General features: G+C 40.7%; 1 protein-coding gene across 2 annotated transcripts in view; it reads left to right on the top strand.

Moving 5' to 3' along the window:
- Positions 1 to 20,419, top strand: part of atp6v1h (ATPase H+ transporting V1 subunit H) — a 179,224-nt gene that overhangs the window by 109,279 nt on the left and 49,526 nt on the right. Inside the window, exons 7-8 of one of the 2 annotated variants that reach the window (XM_043688327.1) lie at positions 5,004 to 5,051; positions 19,649 to 19,746. In XM_043688327.1, coding sequence (XP_043544262.1) covers positions 5,004 to 5,051; positions 19,649 to 19,746 — 146 coding nt within the window. The remainder of the gene's footprint in view (positions 1 to 5,003; positions 5,052 to 19,648; positions 19,747 to 20,419) is intronic. The other variant, XM_043688329.1, reaches the window with a different exon arrangement.

Here is a 20,419-nt window from a genome sequence, read left to right as displayed (position 1 = left end):
TCTGACCTATCACCCTCACCTTGACCTCCTTCCATCTATCGCATTTCTAATGCCCCTCCCCCAAGTCCCTCCTCCCTACCTTTTATCTTAGCCTGCTGGGCACACTTTCCTCATTCCTGAAGAAGGGCTTATGCCCGAAACGTCGATTCTCCTGTTCCCTGGATGCTGCCTGACCTGCTGCGCTGTTCCAGCAACACATTTTCAGCTACTTTGCATCAGTGTTCACTGAGGAACGGACGGTGATGAATGCTGAGATAAAGAGAGAGGTTTGTTTACTCTTGTTCACAGTGACATAAGGAGGGAAGATGTTTTGGGTAGGCTAGAGGTTAATCCCCAGGACCAGATGAGATCTACCCCAGGTTGCTGAGGGAAGCGAGAGAGGAAATAGGTGGGGCCCTGACAGATATCTTTGGAGCATCCTTAAGCACAGGTGAGGTGCCGGAGGACTAGAGGGTTACTCATCTTGTCCCCCTGTGCAAGAAGGGTAATAGGGATATTCTAGGTAACTCCAGATGAGTGAGCCTGACGTCAGTGGTGGGAAAGTTGACGGAGAAGGTACTGAGGGATAAAATCTATTTATATGTGGCAAGGAATGGGCTTATCAATGATAGGCAACATGCCTTTGTGTGGGGGGAGATCGTGCCTTACCAACTTAAAAGTTCTTTGAGGAAGTGACCAAGTTGATTGATGAAGGAAGGGCTGCAGATGTCATATACATGGACTTTATGAAGGCGTATGATAAGGTTCCCCATAGTAAACTAATGGAGAAAGTGAAGTCTCATGGTGTGCAGGGTGTTCTAGCTAGGTGGATAAAGAATGGTTGAGCAACAGGAGACCAAATAGTAGTTGAAGGGAGTTCCTCGAAATGGAGAAAGGTGATCAGTGTTCCACAGGGGTCAGTGTTGGAGCCACTGTTTGTGATATACATAAATGATCAGGAAGAGGGCATTGTTGGTCTGATCAGTACATTTGCAAATGACACGAAGATTGGTAGAGTAGCAGAAAGCATAGGGCACTGTCAAAGAATACAGGGGAATATCGATAGACTGGAGAGTTGGGCAGAGAAGTGGCAGATGGAGTTCAATCCTGGCAAATGTGAGGTGATGCATTTTGTGAAGTCTCATTCTAGAGTGAACTATACTGTAAACGGAAGAGCCTTGGGAAAAGTTGATGAGCAGAGGGATCTGGGAGTTCAGGTCCATTGTACCCTGAAGGTGGCTACACAGGTGGATAGAGTGGTCCAGAAGGCACATGGTATGTTTGTCTGCATCGGACGGGGTATTGAGTACAAGAGCTGGCAGGTCGTGTTAAAATTGTACAAGACTTGGTTTGGCCGCATTTAGAATACTGTATACGATTCTGGTCGCCACATCACCAAAAGGATGTGGACACCTTGGAGAGGTTGCAGTGAAGGTTTACGAGGATGTTGCCTGGTATGGAACAGAGGTTGAGTAGGTTAGGATTGTTTTCATTAGAAAAAAGGAGATTGAGATCTACAAAATCATGAAGGGTATAGACAGGGTAGATAAACTTTTTCCCAGGGTGAAGGATTCAGTAACAAGAGGTCATGCGTTTCGAGGTGAGAGGTGAAAGGTTTGAGGAGGATACACGAGGCAAGTACTTTACACAGAGGGTGGTAGGTGCCTGGAACGAGTTGCAGCAGAGGTGGTAGAGGCAGGCAACGGTAGAGGCAGATTCGTTTTAAGGTGCGTCTGGACAGATGCATGAGTAGTCAGGGAGCAGATGGATACAGATGCTTAGGAATTGGGCGATAGGTTTACACAGAGGATTTGGATCAGCTCAGGCTTGGAGGGCCGAAGGGACTGTCCCTGGGCTGTAAATTTTCTTTTGTTCTTTGGTCTTTGAGATTTCAAGTTGTGGTGATATATGGGCACCTGGCCCAATGTTTTGTTTTATGATCCTGTGGTGTCCATTGACTGTGTATATTGGGTTTGGAAGGTTGTACCCTTTTCTTAATTGTTGTTTGAAAAACATGTTGTTCATTTTGGTTGCACATCAGCCTCCTGCTTCTGATCTTTGTACACATTCAATGACCTGGACAACTCTGTGTAGGCCTGCAGGCTCCTAGTTCCTGACTGCTTTATTTTATCCTCCAACTCCAACTCCATTTTGATTTGATTTCATTTCCTTCACCACCCACACCCCATCTTTCCCTCACGTTTGCATTTGTTTAATTCATTAATGGAATATGGGTGCCACTGGCTAGGTCAGCATTTAACATAGAAACATAGGAGAAGACCATTTAGCCCTTTGAGCCTGTGCCACCATTCATGAAAATCATAGCTGATCGTCCAACTCAGTAGCTTAATTATGCTTTCATCTCATTCACGCCAAGTGCTATATCTAGCTGCTTTTTGAATTCAATGTTTTGGCATCAACTATTTCCTGTGGTAGTAAACTACACAGGCTCACCACTTTGGGTGAAGAGATGTCTTCTCATCTCCATCCTAGATGATCTATCCTGAATCCTTAGATTGTGATCCCTGGTTCTGGACGCACCCACCATCAGGAACATCCTCCCTGCATCTACCCTATCTCGTCCTCTTAGGAATTTAAGTCTCCTGAGATTGTCCTCATTCATCTGAACTCCAGCAAAACAATCCTAACCTAGTCGGTCTTTCCTTGTACATCAGTTCTGTCATCCCTGGAGTCAGCCTGGCAAACCTTCGCTGCACTCCCTCGAGCAAAAACATACTTGGCAAAGGAGACCAAAACTGAATACAATGTTCTAGGTGTAGCCTGTATAAGTGCAACAACACTTCCCTGCTCCATACTCAACCTCCCTAAATTTAAGGCCAACATGCCATTTGCCTTTTTCACTGCCTGGTGTGCAAAGACACCTAGGTCCCGCTGCATGCTCCCCTCTACCAATTTACAGCCATTCAGGTAGTAATTTGCCACCTTGTTTTTGCTTCCAAAATGAATAACCTCATATTTATCCAAGTTATACTGCATCTACCATTGATTTTCCCACTCACCCAACCCATCCAGATCATGCTGGAGGATCTCTATATCCTTGTCACAGTTCACCCTCCCACTGAACTTGGTGTCACCTACAAATTTAGATGTTACAATGTATATTGATTTGGATGAAGGAACAAAGTGTAAATAGCTGGGGCCTTAGCACTGATCCTTGTGGCACCTAGATACTGCCTGCCAATTTGAAAAAGACACATTAATTCTTTGTCTCCTCTCTGCCAACCAGTTTCTTATCCATCTCAATACACTTCCCCCAATCCCATACACTTCAGTCTTGCATCATAATCTCTTTATGTGGGACTTTTTGAAAGACTTTTTGAAATGCTTTCTGGAAGTCCAAATATATACCACATCAACTGGCGCCCCTTGTCAACTCTACTAGTTATATCTTCATGGAATTCCAACAGATTTGTCAAGCATTATTTCCCCTACATATATCCATGCTGACACTGTCTGATCCTGTCACTGCTTTCTAAATGTTCTGCTATAAAGTCCTTGACAATGAATTCAAGAATTTTCTCCACTACTGATATTAGACTTAAATGGCCTCTAATTCCCTGGTTTCTCTCTGCCTTCTTTGGGTAGATTTTAAAAACAAAAGGTTGTGTTCACCTGTAGGCCAGGAGACCTAGATCATGTAATTTGTCTAAAGGCCTTGGCTCATTGACTGCTGGTGCCTTATTCAGTGCCATTTCCTTGGCACCTTTTTGTCAGTGGTTATTTGTTATTGTCTCCCACACTTGGCAGGGCAAGGAATCAGACTTAAATATGTCTCAGCTGGAGCTGGAATTGAATCAGAGTAAGCTACCAAGCCAACTAAGATAACAGGCAGCATGTGTTATCAAAAGTGTGTTTTTAAAAGAAGTTGGATTTGTGTATGCATTTTCTAATTGTTTTTATTTTTATTGTCTGAAAAAGATGGATATGGTGATCAGCATTGGAGGAAAGTTCACAAATGGAAACAATTTTTTTTTTCTTTTGAGGTTCATGCAGAAAAGGATCTGTTGATGGTCTTGCCTACCATTTTGCTCCTTGTCTATTGCTGCTTCTCACAAGACTTTTAACTCTCCACTACTCCTCTTCCCACTGCCATGGATGTGTTCCCCTCCTGTTTGTTAAATGGTGGTAAGGGCTATTCCTCAAATGGTGGGACTGTGTGTCATGATGCTACCAATTTGAGATGTGCTCAATAAAGTATGTCTATGTTTAGAGCAATTTACGAAGTGTAAGTATTGCTTAAGATTATAGATGTTTTTTTTTCTGTTAGCATGGTTTTCATTGTGTGTGTCTGTTTTATGTATATACCTGGGAGAATAGAGACAAAAATGACAGTTGCTGGAATGCAAAGTAGACAGGCAAGAGGCTGGAAGAACACAGCAAGCCAGTCGGCATCAGGAGATGGAAAAGTTGACGTTTTGGGTGTAACCCTTTGTTCCTGGTCAGTTCTGGTGTATCTGATACACCAGAACTCGAGAATGAAGGAATTATAACTGCTATCAGAGGTTATTGGGAGGCTCAGGGACATACCTTGCCCATGACTGGATGACCTGCTTTCAGCCTTGGAAATCATTTGGAGACCTAGTCTTAAATACTTGCCATTTTAAAAAAAAATCTTCTAATTTGTGTTGCAAGTTACTTTGTTGTGAATGGCATTTTTCAAGGGAGCAATTAATTATTCAAGTTGGAAAATTACATTTTGACTTCTGGGCATATTTCCTGTTTAAGTCCATACTAGAGCCGAAGTGCATGTTTTATTTGTTGATCCCTTCAAAGTGAATTTCATTCATGAATTAGTGCATTGAGCAGGAATTATAACTGATGTAATTAAGGTGTCACCTGATAATGAGCTTCAAAGAAAATGGTACTTTGAGGCAATGTGACACTAATGCAGTGCATGATCATTGGTTTTACAAATTAGATTTTTAAAATTGTGAATTCTTTATGAATGTATTTTCCATTGGTTTGACATTTATACAAAACAAGTTATTTTTATTTTTTGTTAGAAGTTGCGTGCTGTGGGTTCTGAAGCAGGAACTGTCTCGCCGAGTGAGGTAAGCTGAAGAGAAAAAGTTAGGAATAGTGTGCACAAAGTATAATTTGTGTAGTTTCCTGATATCTTGACATATTACTTTAGTTTATAACTCATGGCATTGTATTTTTGGGAGTCCTTAGTGGAGGGAATAGTTGAATGTTGAGTAAGTACAAACTTTGTTGAAAAAGACTTCCAGTTCCTAAGTTGTGTGAAGAAGAAAGCCTTATTGGAAAAACTTTCTTTTTGCAGGACTTGGGTCCTGAGAAAAAGGTCTAGTGAAATCAATTGCAATTTATTATTTCTTTCCTTTCGCTAAAGAGTCAAATGAAGGGTAAACTCTAAAATGTTTCAACTGAAACTTAAACTTACTTGTCAAATCCATCCATGGATTCATCAAAAATGACACTTTGTATGCAAAGTACTGCTGTTTAATTTGCTTTGGTCCACTTTTCACCTAAACCTGATGGTATGTTTACAAGGCAATTAAAGGTGAGCAAATACTTGCCCAGTAGCAATATCCAAGTCCTGTGAATGAATAATAAAACACAATTAATTAGATCCCCTCAACTCCTGCACTACTATTTGTCAACTGCCTAGCTAACCTTTGTCAGTAGTTCTCGAACTATTTTGTTTGAAGGATCTCATTTCAAATGAATTAGTTATCACAGACCCCCTGCCAATCTAAATGATATCTTTATAATTTCTGTAGTAGAGGTACCAGTATAGAACATCTAAAATTCTCTTTGATGTATTAATGAGGCTAACCAGATAAACCAAAGGTAAAGACTAATCATGATTCTACTAATCGGCCAAATAATTATATTTAATGTGGTTCTATTACATTTGATTTGTGGAGTTTTGAGATTAATACACTACTTTAGTTTGTAGAAAGGAATGATGGTAGGACAAGGCAAAATCAGCACATCTCCCATTTAGAACATGAGAATTATAGTGAGGGCCCAATGGTTTGTTTGCTGCTAAGGGGGCCTGGCTTGACCTGAATCTATTCATGCAAGGATCATTCTTGTCAAACTGTCTATTAGGCTGATGAGATTTGCAAGAGATGTATCAGTGGTTGCTTGTAGGTTTTTTCCCCTCTTGATCCAGTGGATGACTGGTGATAATCTTGCTGAGGAAGATTGCTCCAGGTGAATGTACCAAGATGGAAGAGGTGTTGAACAAAGTGTTACAGTTATGATGTACACTGTTACATTCAATTGAGTAGCAGACAAGAAGGGTGTGCTCTGAACTTTGCAGACAAGGGCACTGTAGTCTTATGTGGAGCATAGTGGGTCAGTTGTAACACTCTGGCAGCAGCATCTCATGTAGATCAACCAGTTTCGTTAGGATGTTTTTGCTTTTGATATTGTACCAATGTTTAATGTTGGTAAAGATTGCCTTTAATGATGCACCCAATTAGTTTCCCAATCAGATAAAGTTATTGATCTCATCAGGATGTACAGCAGTCTGAATAATTTATCTTTAACTAAGCTAAAAGTTGCTATTTCATGTTTTTCAAAGGATATCTTCAGATAAGCCTGTTTCTATTTCCATGACAAAGTAGTCAATTGAACATGGTTTGTTAATTTTTTTACTCATCTCTGTTAAATCAGCTCAATTTATCAGTATTTAATTATTCAAGGAAATTACGTCATGGAAAATGTAGGTAGTTTAAATTGACAGCTTTTCCATGGTTCTAAGAATTTAAGGAACCAAAACTTGAGAAACCAAAACGCTCGAAGTACTCAGGCAAGACAACATTTATAAGAAGCATACACTCACTACATGAGCCAAAATGGAACCTTTGGTATTGTTACAATACAGGGTAAACCCCCCACTGGCTAATTTAAACCAGCAACGCAGAAAAGATTTAACCTGTGTGGTAATTGGTTAAAATTCAAGAGGCCAAGAACTATCCCAAAGATCACTGTTTAAAGTAAAAATTAACAACTTTTTTTAAGTCTAACAGAATAATTAACAACGACTTATAACTCCTTTCTCTAACCTATCTTTTACTTTCCCTTCTATAAGACTGGTCTGATAAAACTGCCAATTGAGATTTACCAAAAATCTCAACTTTCAAAACCAGCCAGCTGTCAAATCTTCTCTTTGTATCTTCTTCTATTATCTTTTCTTCTTAGGGTTTCTGTTTTCTTCTTAGGGTTTCTGTTTCATAGGTTGTTGGAAGATAAAGGTACCTTTTTAAGAGAGCTATTCTGTGGGCAGTCTGCATATGTTGGTGGCTTGGCAGTTCTCCCCGAACTATTCAATTTGTTTAATATTTATATCCCAAAGCATTCAATCATTTCATTGAATTTGATATTTTAACAATATTAAAACCAAACTTGATTGGAGTTTAGTATCTTGGGGCATAATTTTAACTGGAATTTGATTTTTTTTTGTCTCATAGCAACCCAAATACTGCTAGCTGCTGGACAAATGTTACATTGCAAATTTTACAGCACTCTGTGTGCTTGCTAAGTCCTTCAAGTCTCTTAAAGATGCAGCACTTCTACGCCTCCACAGCAGTATCATGGTTGCTGCTGGCCTTCTATCACCCCTCAGTGGTGACCCACTTTGCGGGACTGTACATCAAATACTGTAGGAGGGAGGTTAACTAAATGAGTAAAACAAATAGATATAGCTCATATATTTGTATATCTCATCTATTTTCACCAGCGTAATTAATACTCATAATTCTTTAAGTATACAGTCATTGCACAATGTAGACATTTGGTCAACCAGAAAAAGATAATTTGAGTTTTTTCTGGGATAAAAGGCAACGCTGGATTGTTGATGTTCTGAGCCTCCCTCTTGAGAGGTTAAAGGTGGGGGTGCTATCAAGCGCTAGTGTTGCCTCCACAGCTAAATAATGATTTTCCACCTTCGGAATGTGTAGCAATACCTTTTGTCTTTAAATGTCAAGCTGCCACCAATGTGGTGCACCTTGGTAATGCCCCTTTTTCACTTTTTGAAAGGGCTGGGACTTAAAGTTTGATTTCATTTCAGCCCCACACTTGTGATTATGGACACCTGGTGTGGGGAGAGACAGGCAACTTTGCGGGCCATCTCTTCTGTCCCTGGGCCTGGCTAAGGTGGCTATCAACAGGTCCAGGTAGCAGACCATAGAGGGGCTCATTGTTCTTGACTCTCTGCCCCCTTCACCTGCACATGGGTGTCGCTGGAGAAAGAGCATGTCATACTCACCAGCATGATAGAGGTCTTTAGAGACCAGTGGCAGCATAGAGGCTGGAATGCATCCATAAAATATCGGAGCAGAATTAGGTCATTCCACCCAGAGTCTCTGCCATTCAATCATGGCTGATGTTTCTCAACTCCATTCTCCTGCTTTCTCTCTGTAACCCTTACCAATCCAGAACCTATCTAATTATGTCTTAAATACATAAATGACTTGGCTTCCACAGCGTTTTTTTGGCAATGAGTTCCACAGATTAGCCAATGGCTAAAGAAATTCCTCTTTGCCTTTGTTTTAAATAACTGTGCCTTTGCTTTAAGGCTCTGCCATTGGGTCCTAGTCTCTCCCTTTTGTGGCAACATTTTCTCATGTAGGTCAAACCTACATGTTAACCTTGAAAGAATCTTAAATTCTGACTCCCAAGTCCATTTGTGATTTCTGAAGCCTTTCCCCTTAGAAAATAGTCTATACCTTTATTCTTCGCACCAAAGTTCATAACCTCAACATGGAGCCTGTGGAACTATTAGCAGCTGCCATCCTGAAAAAGACTCCTTTATCCCCACACTCTGCTTTCTACCAGGCAATTAATCCTCTATTTATGCTGTTCCTTGTCCTAAGACCATAGGCTCATGTCTTAGTTAGCAGCCTCTTGTAAGGCACCTTGTCAAAGACATTCTGGAAATCCAAATAGATCATGTCCACTTGCTGTCCTTTGTCCCTGCTTGTTGCCTCCTCAAAGAATTCTAACCAGATTTGTCAAGCATGACCTGTCCTTGATGAAATCATGCTCGCTCAGTCCTCATTTTTCATGCACTCTAAGAACTCTGCAAATTCATCCGTAATGGACTCTCAAAACCCGCCAATGACAGAGGTCAGGCTAACCAGCCTATAGCTTCCTATTTTCTGCCTCCTTCCTCCTCTTAAATGAGGGTGTTACACTAGTCATTTTTTAGTCATCTGGGAAGCTCCAGATTCCCGTGACTCCTGAAAAATTGCCACCAATGCCTCCACAATCTCTTTAGCTACCTCCCTTCTGAACTCTGGAGTGTAATCCGTCTGGTCTGGGTGATCAATCTCCCTTCCGAGCTTTGTTTCCACAGCACCTTCTCCCTTCATAATGGCTACTACACTTACCTCTGAGGACTGATCCCTTGAAGCTCTGTTATGCTGCTAGTGCCTTCTGCTCTAAAAACTGGTGCAAAGTAACTGTCCATATCTTCCCCATTACTATCCCTCATCCTACGTTTTTTTCAGTGGCCTAATGTGCGTTCTTGCCTCTTGAGCTTTTAAGATACATTTAAAAAAAAACTTCTCTTTTACGACTAACTAGCTTATCCTCATTTTTGCACTCCCCAATTTCATTTTTAGTTGTCCTCTGCTGGTTTTTAAAAGCCACTCCTTTGACTTTCCACTAATTTTCACATTGTATGCTCTTTTTTGTTTTTAAGCTGTCCCATCTCTTGCGCTCTGGTTGTCTGAGCAATATGATTTTAATTTAGTAAGGTTCTCTTGCCTTAAATAAGGTTCTGTTCAACCGTTAATTTGGTTTGTTTCAATATGGTGCCCCAACTGGGGTATTTCATTATTTTTGACTGCCTGTTTTAAAAAGGAGTGGAAGAAGTTTATCTCTGTCTTGCCCTGGGCTGGTCCTGTCCTGGGTGCATTTAGATGGGGACAGTGTCAAGGGACATTTATTCTGTTTAAAATATTAGGAAGTGTGATCAGTGTAGGTTTCACAGAATCTAAAATGCAGCTATCATTGACAGAGTTGCAGAATCTACTGTTGGGTATGCATAGCTACTTTGTTGTACTGTGCATTTTCTTTAATATTTTCATATTGTGTCTCTTGAAGAAAATATTGTTTGTGCATGGCACATTCCCAATTGTTGTGTGACCACATGACCTTGGAGACTTGATTATTCACCAAGGACAGGTCAGGGCAGTGTGGTGAATGGCAACTATCCACTCTCTGCTGAGGCAGCATAGGAAACATTAAAGTGATAACATAGGAAAAGATATGTATAGGTCGAATGTTAATATCGACAACACATTTATTTAAGCTATTTATTTTGATCACAGACATTTGTCATTTGTACCATTCCATAGTTGGTTTGAGTGCAACCTGCATAGTGAGTTGGAGGAAGGACTGAGATTTGTTTCTCCTGTTGAAACATCAGACTGATGTACTGAAGGTGAAGTGACTACTTGAGAGGGGTTACTAGCTGTTATGGCTGCAGTGTTTTGCATTCTATTAGAACAAATATCAAGTAACTGCTAACCACGCATGTCTGGCATTGCAAAGCACTACTCAGTTCATTGACTGAGTCCCCTTTGCATAATTACTGTAGCCTTCATATAATGAAGAATTAAAAACACTGCCTTCATCATTACCCTTCCTTGTAAGGAGATCGACCCGCTTCTCCAGTATTTGCATAACTGAAATTTCTTACCCATACCATTCTAATCTCTTTACATCCCCTAAGGCTTTGACCTCCTTCTGAGGTATGGTGCCTGAAATTAATTATTACAGTTGAGGTTGAACCAGTGTTTTATGAGGGTTTAGTGCAAGTCTTTGATTTTGTGCCTTCCCTCTATCTCTATGAATAAAGCATACACGTTTTTTTCTTAAATCTACAGAGGTGTGAGAAGTTGTACACATGCCCACGCTTTGGTATAAATCATTGTGCTTTATGTGAAAATTTCAGCCACTGTGTATCTGCACAATTTTACATTGCTGTCTTCCAGAAGTCAATTATTGGCTGCTTTATTTACAAGTCTCAGTAATTTCTAAATTTTGAAATTGTCCTGTATCTCTAAGTTCAAATCATTAGGAAATATCAAACAAGAGGTTCCTAAAACTGAACCTGCAAGCACACTACTGTGTATTTCTTCATTCTGCTTTGTTTCTTGCTAATATCCTAGGTTCCTGCCACTATCCCCAATCCCATGAGGTTTGCTGTTCACAATCTTGTATAGTACTTTATCAAGCAGAGCACTGTTGATGTTGCTGTCACGTATTGCATGTATAAACGTGCCTGACATTCCACTACTTGACAGCAACCTATATTTGGCTGATTTCTGCTAGTTCTTCAGTTTGTAACCCTTTGGAATTGTATACCCTGAAATATGAACATGCTCGGTCAACAAATGTCATTAAACTTCATGAGGGATTGCAATATTTCACTTTTTTTGGCTCCTCGATCTCGAGCCTTTCTGTCATAAATTGTGTTATTGACCACTCCTGTTATGTTGTGCATCTTTGGATTCTAAACGGCACTCCAGTACTTATCAACAGGTACAATTTTCACTTTTACCAGCAGCGAGTTTTCCCTGAACTCTAATCTTGTTCAGTTGCATGAAGCAAATATTGTTTTGGGCTTTCAATCTCCACTTCACTTTATTGACCTAATAATGGTATTTGGCTTCATGTGAGTCACCACACCTTTTGAGATGTTTATAAATTCTGACTGCAGCACTTGGCCTATAACTCCTAAAACTTGATCTGAGTTCTAACGCATGCTAATCTTGGGACTTAACATATTGTCCCTACGTAGATCCCATGCTGTTCATTCATCTTTGCAAGATGGCTATTTTTGTGTAAAATCTGCATTATGCATTGTGTAGTATTTAGGAGATAATGTGGCTATACATGACATTGGTTAGGCCACTTTTGGAATACTGCATTCAATTCTGGTATCCTCCTTATAGGAAAGATGTTGTGAAACTTGAAAGGGTGCAGAAAAAAAATGGCAAGAATGTTGCCAGTGTTGGCGGGATTGAGTTATATGTCTAGATTAGAGTGGGGCTGGAAAAGCACAGCAGGTCAGGCAACTTCCGAGGAGCAGGAAAATTGATGTTTCCGGCAAAAGCCCTTCAGGAATATTCCTGATGTGCTGTGCTTTTCCAGCTGTGCTTTTCCAGCACCGCTCTTATCTTGACTCTGGTTTCCAACATCTGCAGTCCTTGTTTTTACCCGGGATTGTTTTTACCCGGGAAGAGACTGAATAGGCTGGGGCTATTTTTCCCTGGAGGATCGGAGGCTGAGGAGGTGACCTTTTATACAGGTTTATAAAATCATGAGGGGCATGGATAGGGTGAAAAGTCAGATCTTTTCCTTAGGGTAGGGAAGTCCAAAACTAGAGGTCATAGGTCCCTTTTAAATCTTTCCCCTCTCACTGTAAACCCAAGGGGCCACTTTTGCATGCAGTGAGTGGTGTGTGTATGGAATGAACTGGTGGAGCTGGCACAATTGCAGCATTGGATGGGTTTCTGAATAGAAAAGGGTTTTTGAGGGATATGTCCCAAATGCTGGCAAATGGGACTGATTAATTTCTGATATCTGTTGAGCATGGGCAAGTTGGACCGAAGGGTCTGTTTCCATGCTGTGCATCTCTGACTCTGACTTTGTATTTAAGAGCTAATGTTTTTTAAAAAGTATTCATAATGCCCAACAACACAATTCTTTGGATTCTGGGAAACTGAAATAAAACCAGAAAATGTTGGAAATTCTTAGCAGACCTGGTAGCATCTGCAGAAAGAAAAGTGTTCCGGTCTGAAGTTTCACCAGAGCTGGGGAAATTAGGGAATAGGTTTTGAGAAAGTAGAGTGGGGAGGGTGAGTTTCCTTCAGGGAAGAGAGAAGGACAAAGGGAAAGTTCTGTGATTGAGGAGAGTAGAAGTGAGGAAAAAGTTTCATTGGTGTATGATCATGTGGTGCAGTTCAAATTAAGGCAAGTAAAAATTCCATGTCTACAGGTAGCATGGAGGGCAAGTAAAGAAAATCTGGGGGGGGGCAAAGCAGCAGTGGAACTTCAAACAAATAAATTGAAGATATTTATTCTAAAAATTTTCATTTGTGTTGAATCCAGAAAAGTTTCCTGTCACAAAAATGTTCTGAAGCTTGTGCTTACGAAATGAGCTTCATTGGAACACTCACTGACCGAGGCTGGTAAGATCACTATAGGAGCAAAGCAGAGAGTTACGACAGCGAAGCCTCCAGTCATGTGCTATGTGGCGTTATTGTTTGGTTGATTAAGCAATAAATCAAGATCTGACTAAAGTATGTATATATATGGGGAAAGACAAGTTGCAAGAGGGATACAAGCAGCTTCGATATTAAAAAGTTAAATGCGTGGATCGGAAGTTGGCAAATGGAGTATAATGTGGGAAAAGGGAGTGTTGGCCCTAATTTCAAAGAAGGTTGGAGTACAAGGGTAGGGAAGACTTCAACTGTACAAGGTGCTACTGAGACTGCATCTACAGTACTGTGTGTAGTATTGGTTCCCTCGTGTAAGGAAAGATATTTTATTGGAGGCAATTCCGAAAAGGTTTGCTGGTCTGATTGCTAATATTAAGGGATTATCTTGAGCAAAGGTTAAATAGGCTAAGAGTCTATTCATTGGAGTTTAGAACAGTGAGAGATGATTTCATTGGAACATATAGGATTCTTGAGGGGCTTGGTAGGATAAATGCTGAGAGAATGTCTCTCGTCACTGGAGAATCATGACCAGAAGGCATAGTCTCTGAAAAATGTTGGCTAATTTAAGACTGAAATGAAGAATTTGAGGGTAGTGTCTTTGGAACTCATTGCCACAGAAAGTTCTAGGGACAATCCCTAGAACTAGGGCTGATAGATTCTTGATCAGTCGAGGAATCCAAGGTCGTGGGGAAAGGGGAGGAAAGAAGACATAAGTAGTGTTAGATCAGCCATGATCCTATTGAATGGTGGAGCTGAAGCCGAATGGCCTTCTCCCTGTTCCTGTTTCTTATGGTCTGAAAAGACCTATTCAATTTAGCTGTGTCTCCTGGATTCAGGATAAGTACAGTTGACAACTCAGTTGTACCTGGTTGTCCTTAATGCATTGGAGACATTTTTAAATCCACAAGATAGGTCTTGATTTTGGTGAACATCTCAGCAACATGTTGGCTTTCCTTTGTAAAATAGACAATTGCAAGTAGTCCACATTAAATAAAGTTTGTTCCTTGAAGTTTAAGATCATGTGATTTTACAGCAATCCAAAGATCACCTCTATGATGAACTGGCCATGGGTTACAACCTATTGAACTTCTGTACCCATGCTGCAATGACATCCACAAACAAGATGTGAAGATGGCTGACTCAAAAAGTTGAGAAACAGCGCTTCCTGAGGGGTTTCACCATTCAGAAGGGCATTGGAAGGGCTTGGAGAAACAAAGCTGGATGAAGAGTGGAAGGAAAAGAATGACGAGTGAATCCAGCACATTCTCTCTCTCCCTTGCTCCCTCGCCCCCTCACCCCCTATCTTATGTATCAGAGACGACTATACCAGAGAGGACATCTGAGCCATACCAGGCAATGTTCAACAAAGTCTCAAAGTACCATTCATGAGGCCGAAAGCACGATCATAGGTCATGTTTCACCTTTCTCTTCCTGACTTGTGTGGAGCTTTCCTAAATACAGAAAAGGTAGCCTTCTGCAGTTAGCTAATCATGGGAAACTGTCTCGCAAGGATATACAAACAATCTAAATACCACCCTCCAGCTTTCAAGGAGGATCGCAAGTGTGCATCTGTTCCTGCTTCTGCCATTGGTTTTGGTCCATTTTTTTCTTCCTGGCTCCCATTTATACCCTTTGTTCTTAAATTCCCTTCTGACTGTTAGCACAACCACTTGAGCTGCTGTGGTCCTGTTTGTCAACTTGCACTGATGTCCTGGGCCCCAATTGGTGCCAGATGTTGGTGTCTGCAAGTAGTCTGGCTAATTGCACCAACAATCTACTGTCACTAAATGGGACCTAGCCATTCTTAAAAATAGAGGCTAAGTGTAATTTTTAATGTTTACATTATAATTGGAAATTGTTGCATTTTAACTTGAGTCTTTTTGTTTTGAGAAACATCTGAAAGAATTAACTGTGCAATATTTTGCTGATATTTGAGTTTTAATATTTAATTTCTGTGGGAATCAATGTTTCATTAAGTCATTTCATTGGAAGTTGTGCTTTTCAGGAATGCTGCCACAGCCCTGTGAGCATTCCTTTCAAATGGAGAGGAAACTGCAAAGATAACACATTGAGTGGAGGAGCAGGAGGAGTCTTTGAATTATAGCCAGTTTTGGGTTGATATCTGGCACCTTGACAAGCCAAAATATTGAGTCTCGAGAAAAGCATTCATTAGCAGGCAAATATCCTCCAAACAAGCACAGGCATCAATGAATGAGAGTTCTTTCAGTTACTTTTGTGCAAGACTTGAGCCTTTGTAAGTCTCCAGAGGTTTCTGTTTGCCCTCCATTTAATGTGTACTCAGTATCTTTGATTGCAATCTGCAAATCAAGGATTATGTGGTGAAGAGAGCTGAAGTCATATGTACATAAAGTAACACCAAATACTGAATGGGACACATCACTCTATCTAAATCACAGTTGAGAATCAGCTCTGAAGTGTGAATTTGAAAGATGAACTTAGTTTTTCTCACTCTGGCTTGGCAGCATCTGTGGATTCTCCAGCACTTTGTTTTGATTCAGCTCTCCAGCAGCTGCAGTTATTTATTTTTATTGCAGATGATTTCTTAACTGAAGGTTCCAGCAGCCAATTAATGGCAAAGGAGGTTAAAATGGATGAAGCTGTGGAGGTAGTTGATCTTGCTAATGGAGTGTGTCTGGCTGATATGTTAGCTTAGCATTTGAGTGGAGCACAGAGCTTAGACTCTAGATGAGTCTCACACCTTGACAGTGAGATGGGTGGAGTTGGTGGTCAGAGCAGATGTGGGCTGCAGATGCTGGAGAGTCGAAGAATGTGGTACTGGAAAAGCACAGCTGGTCAGGCAGCATCTGAGGAGCAGGAGAATCGACATTTCGAGCATAAGCCCTTCATCAGGAATGGAGTTGGTGATAGTGGAGCTAAGTTTGTTGTTTTGAATAAATTGGTTTATAGTTTCAACTTTTATTTGCAAGAAACTTTTTTTTGTCCTGGATACTGGATGTCTGATAAACTGATTTACAAATTAGCGACTCTGGAGGGTGTATTTATAGCTGCTCTGCCTAAGGCTTCAAGCATGACAATCTAACAGTCCAGACTTTGTTGTAGTTTCTGTTGAAAATCACTGTTAAATGGTAAATATGGTGATCACTTTGCCAATGACAGGATTAAATCACTGGATCTGTTTGTGTGAGGAGAGTTTTCAATAATCTTGCATGACGCTGCATAGATTCTGTCAAATGATGACTTGAGCTATGGGAGCAAATGGGCGAGGCTGCAGTTTAAGCCAACTGGCAATACAATAGTCCTTTATAACGTGGAATTTTGTTTAAACACATTACAGGTCTTGGTATTCTAAACTTTTGCTGGTGACATCCAAGCGGTCATCTGGCCTTCCTCTTTATAGATGCTAAACCAACGTATGTTCAGCATTTTGTTTCTTACGTATTTACTGTGGCAATGATTTCATTCATAGCACACCTAAAGCCTAGAGAAACAAAGGTGATTGCCAATTCATCTTAGTCTAATATTGACATCTTAATGAGTCCATCAATAGATCTGGTGCAGGAATCAAGGTCAATTTGTTTTATTTTTATGCCTTCAAAGAGGAAGTGCCTCCAGTTAGGAAGGCAAAGAACTGAGTGAGTGCCTGACAGTGTAGTTTTTTGAATAGTGAAGTGAAAGTGGATTTTTATTAAAAGGTTTTGCTTTATTATTTTGGATGTAACAGGAGCACAATTAGTGGCTAAGTTACTGTGTTAAGTGATCTTAACAATATCCACTGTATTTCAAATGAAATCCAGTTTTCTGGTTAGCCTTGTCAGCATTTGTCAAGTTACCTTTTTATGATGCACTGATGAAATCACAATTTAGTATACAAGGTGAGTGAAAATGAAGTACTGGAAATATTCAGGTCAGGCAGCATCTGTGAAGAGAAATAGAATTGATGTTTTGGGTCAGTGACATTTTTGTTAGAATTTGCCAGCAATAGTTGAGGAAGGGTATTTGATTGGGACGTTTTGGTACAAATCTGATCGAATGTACCCAAGGAAATAAAGCAAGGCAAGTGGATTGAACTCATGAAAGATGGTGCAATTTCTGACAACCTTCCTCACTGTTCACGATTTCACCTATTATAGTGTCATCTGTAAACTTACTAATCATGCTATGTACATACTCATTCAAATCATTCATTATGGATAACAAACAGAAATGGGCCCATCACCGACCCCTGAGGCAACTGGAAATTCTGCTGGAGAGAAGAGCAGATGGGCTCTTCTCTCCAGCAGATGGGCTCTTCTCATGGTTGAGAAGTGGCAACAAATTAAACATCTACAAAAGCAAAATGCCATAGATGCTGCGAATCTTAAAAAAATGCTGAAAGTACTAATAGGATCAACATCTGTAAAAATGTTAGCAGTTCACATCAATGATCTTTCATCATGACATAAGTTGAAGGCTTATATTGCCTAATCACCAGTTTTAATCCTTTTTATGCAGTGTGGTGATGTTCTCTGTAGCACCAGCTGGTGATGCTTAACTTGAGAGTTTATCTAAAGTAAACTCAATCTAGGACAGATACTTCAACTTAGATTGAAAATTGTGGGTTGGAGGCAGGCTGAGTCATAGAGTCCTACAGTGCAAAGATAGGGCCTTTGGCCTTAACTGGTCCATGCTGACCAAAATGTCCATCCACGCTAACCCCATTTCTTTGCACTTGGCCCATATCCTTCTAAACCTTTCCTATCCAAGTATTTGTCCAACTGCCTTTTAATTGTGTTAATGTACCTGCCTCAACCAGTGCCTCTGGCAGTTCATTCCATATGTGTACCAACCTCTGTGTTTCTAAATGAAAAAGTTGCCCCTCAGGTTCCCTTTTATTCCTCCCCCCCACCTAACATTGAACTGACGTCCTCAATTTCCCAACCCTGGGAAAAAGACTCAATGCATTCACCCTACCCATACCTCTCATGATCTTTGATACTTTTATAACATCTCCTCTCCGTCTCCTTTGCTGTAAAGAAACAAGTCCTAGCTTGTCCAACCCCTCCCTATAACTCACTCCCTTGAGTCTTGGCAACATCCTTATAAATTTCTTCTGCACTCTTTCCAGTTTAATAATATCCTTCCTATACAAGGTGACCAAAGCTAAACACAATACTCCAAATGCAGCCTCTCTAAAGTCCTCTACAACTGCGGCGTAACTTCTCAACTTCAATACTTAATGTCCTAACTGATGAAGGCCAGTGTGCCAAAAGCCACCTTTACTGCTGTCTACCTGTGACTCCACTTTCAGAAAACCGTGCACCTGAACTCCAAGGTCCCTCTGTTCCATTACACTCCTTAAGGCCCACTTTGAAACTCCTACCTTGGTTTGGCTTTCCAAAATGCAAGACTCACTGGCCGTTTCTCTGCCCACTTCCCTAGCTAATCAAGATCCTGCTGCAGTTTCGTATAATCTTCGTCACTGTCCCTGATACCACTTATTTTAGTGTCATCTGCAAACTTGCTAATCATGTCTTGTACATTCTCATTCAAATCATTGATTATAGGTAACAACCAGTAATAGGTCCCTTACCAACCCTTGAGGCACACCATTAGTCATAGGCCTACAATCTAACATGCATCCTTCCGCTATTATCCTCTGCTCCCTACCATTGTGTATCTAATTTGCCAGCTCTCACTGGATTTCATATGATCTAACCTTCCAGAGCAGTCTACCATGTAGAACCTTGGTAAAAACAATGACTGCAGATGCTGGAAACCAGATTCTAGATTAGTGGTGCTGGAAAAGAACCCCAGGGCATCAATGTGGACTTCACCTGTTTCCTCATTTCCTCTTCCCCCACCTCACTTCTCCTTTACTTCTCCTACCTGCCTATCTTCCTTTCCACCTATCCACTCCACCCCCCTCTCTGACCTATTACTTCCATCCCCACTCCCATTTTCCTATTGTACTGTATGCTACTTTCTCACCACCCCCACCCTCCCATTTATCTCTCCACCCTGCAGGCACTCTGCCTCTATTCCGGGTGAAGAGCTTTTGCCTGAAACGTCGATTTTCCTGCTCCTCTGATGCTATCTGAATTGCTGTGCTTTTCCAGCACCACTCTAATCTAGAATCATGTAGAACCTTGTCAAAGGCCTTACTGAAATCCATGTAGCCTACATCAATAGCCCAGCTCTCATCAACCTTCCTGGTCACTTCATCAAAGAACTCCAGCAAACTTGGGAGGCATGATCTCCCATACATGTATTGATGTGATGCAATTCTCAAAAAAAATTGGATGAATATCAAAAAAAAATCTAGAAAAAGACATTGCTTCCTTGCGTTGTAAAAAGTACATGGCTCTTAGCTAACTAATGAGCAGTGGTTTTGCAATTTAAAGCTTAAAGATGTACAAAACTAATTTCATTATAAATGAGGTGAGAAATGTTTTCTTGATTATTTATTTTCTTTCTAACTTCAGAGCTCCCAATATGTTCAGTGTGTGGCAGGTTGTCTGCAGTTAATGCTGAGAATTAATGAATATCGTTTTGCCTGGGTAGAAGCTGATGGAGTGAACTGGTAAGAATTTTTAAGGACACTAATTATTCCGGGCAAATTGGTCAAGTAGTCTGTGTTTAAGTATTCGATGTGCTTTTGAGACCCTGTATTGTAGTGAATTGCTTGATCACTAGAGACAATATATTCATGCTGAATGAGCAATTTGTTATACAAACATTTTGCGTATCTGAGAAAATTCCAAGTAAATTGAAGATGCTAGGAGAAAGTGAGGACTGCAGATGCTGGAGATCAGAGCTGAAATATGTGTTGCTGGAAAAGCGCAGCAGGTCAGGCAGCATCCAAGGAGCAGGAGAATCAATGTTTCGGGCATAAGCCCTTCTTCAGGAATGAGGAGGGTGTGCCAAGCAGGAAGATTGAAGATGCTAGGCCTACTCAGCCTGGTGACATTGCTGAACAGAGAATAAGGTTTAATATATGAAATTCTGTGGCACAGTGGGGTGCTGTGCACTTTTCTACCTGCCGCTGTTGATATTTTAACAGCGTGGAGAAGGTGCTGTATGCCAACTCCAACAAATTAAGGGCCTTTATTGGCTAAACTGTAAGCCATCTACCAATGCTTTGGTATTTCACTCTGTTCATTTGAGGCAGAGTGTCCAAATCTAGTGATAGTCAGCATTAGATACTGTCTGCAGGCCCACCAGTGCTCGCCATTCCTGGTAAACTACTGGGAATT

This window comes from Chiloscyllium plagiosum, chromosome 4, assembly GCF_004010195.1.
Source record: "Chiloscyllium plagiosum isolate BGI_BamShark_2017 chromosome 4, ASM401019v2, whole genome shotgun sequence".
Classification (NCBI taxonomy): Eukaryota; Metazoa; Chordata; class Chondrichthyes; order Orectolobiformes; family Hemiscylliidae; genus Chiloscyllium; species Chiloscyllium plagiosum.
Note: the sequence above shows the minus strand (reverse complement) of the source record. Positions and strands in the feature narration are given on the sequence as shown.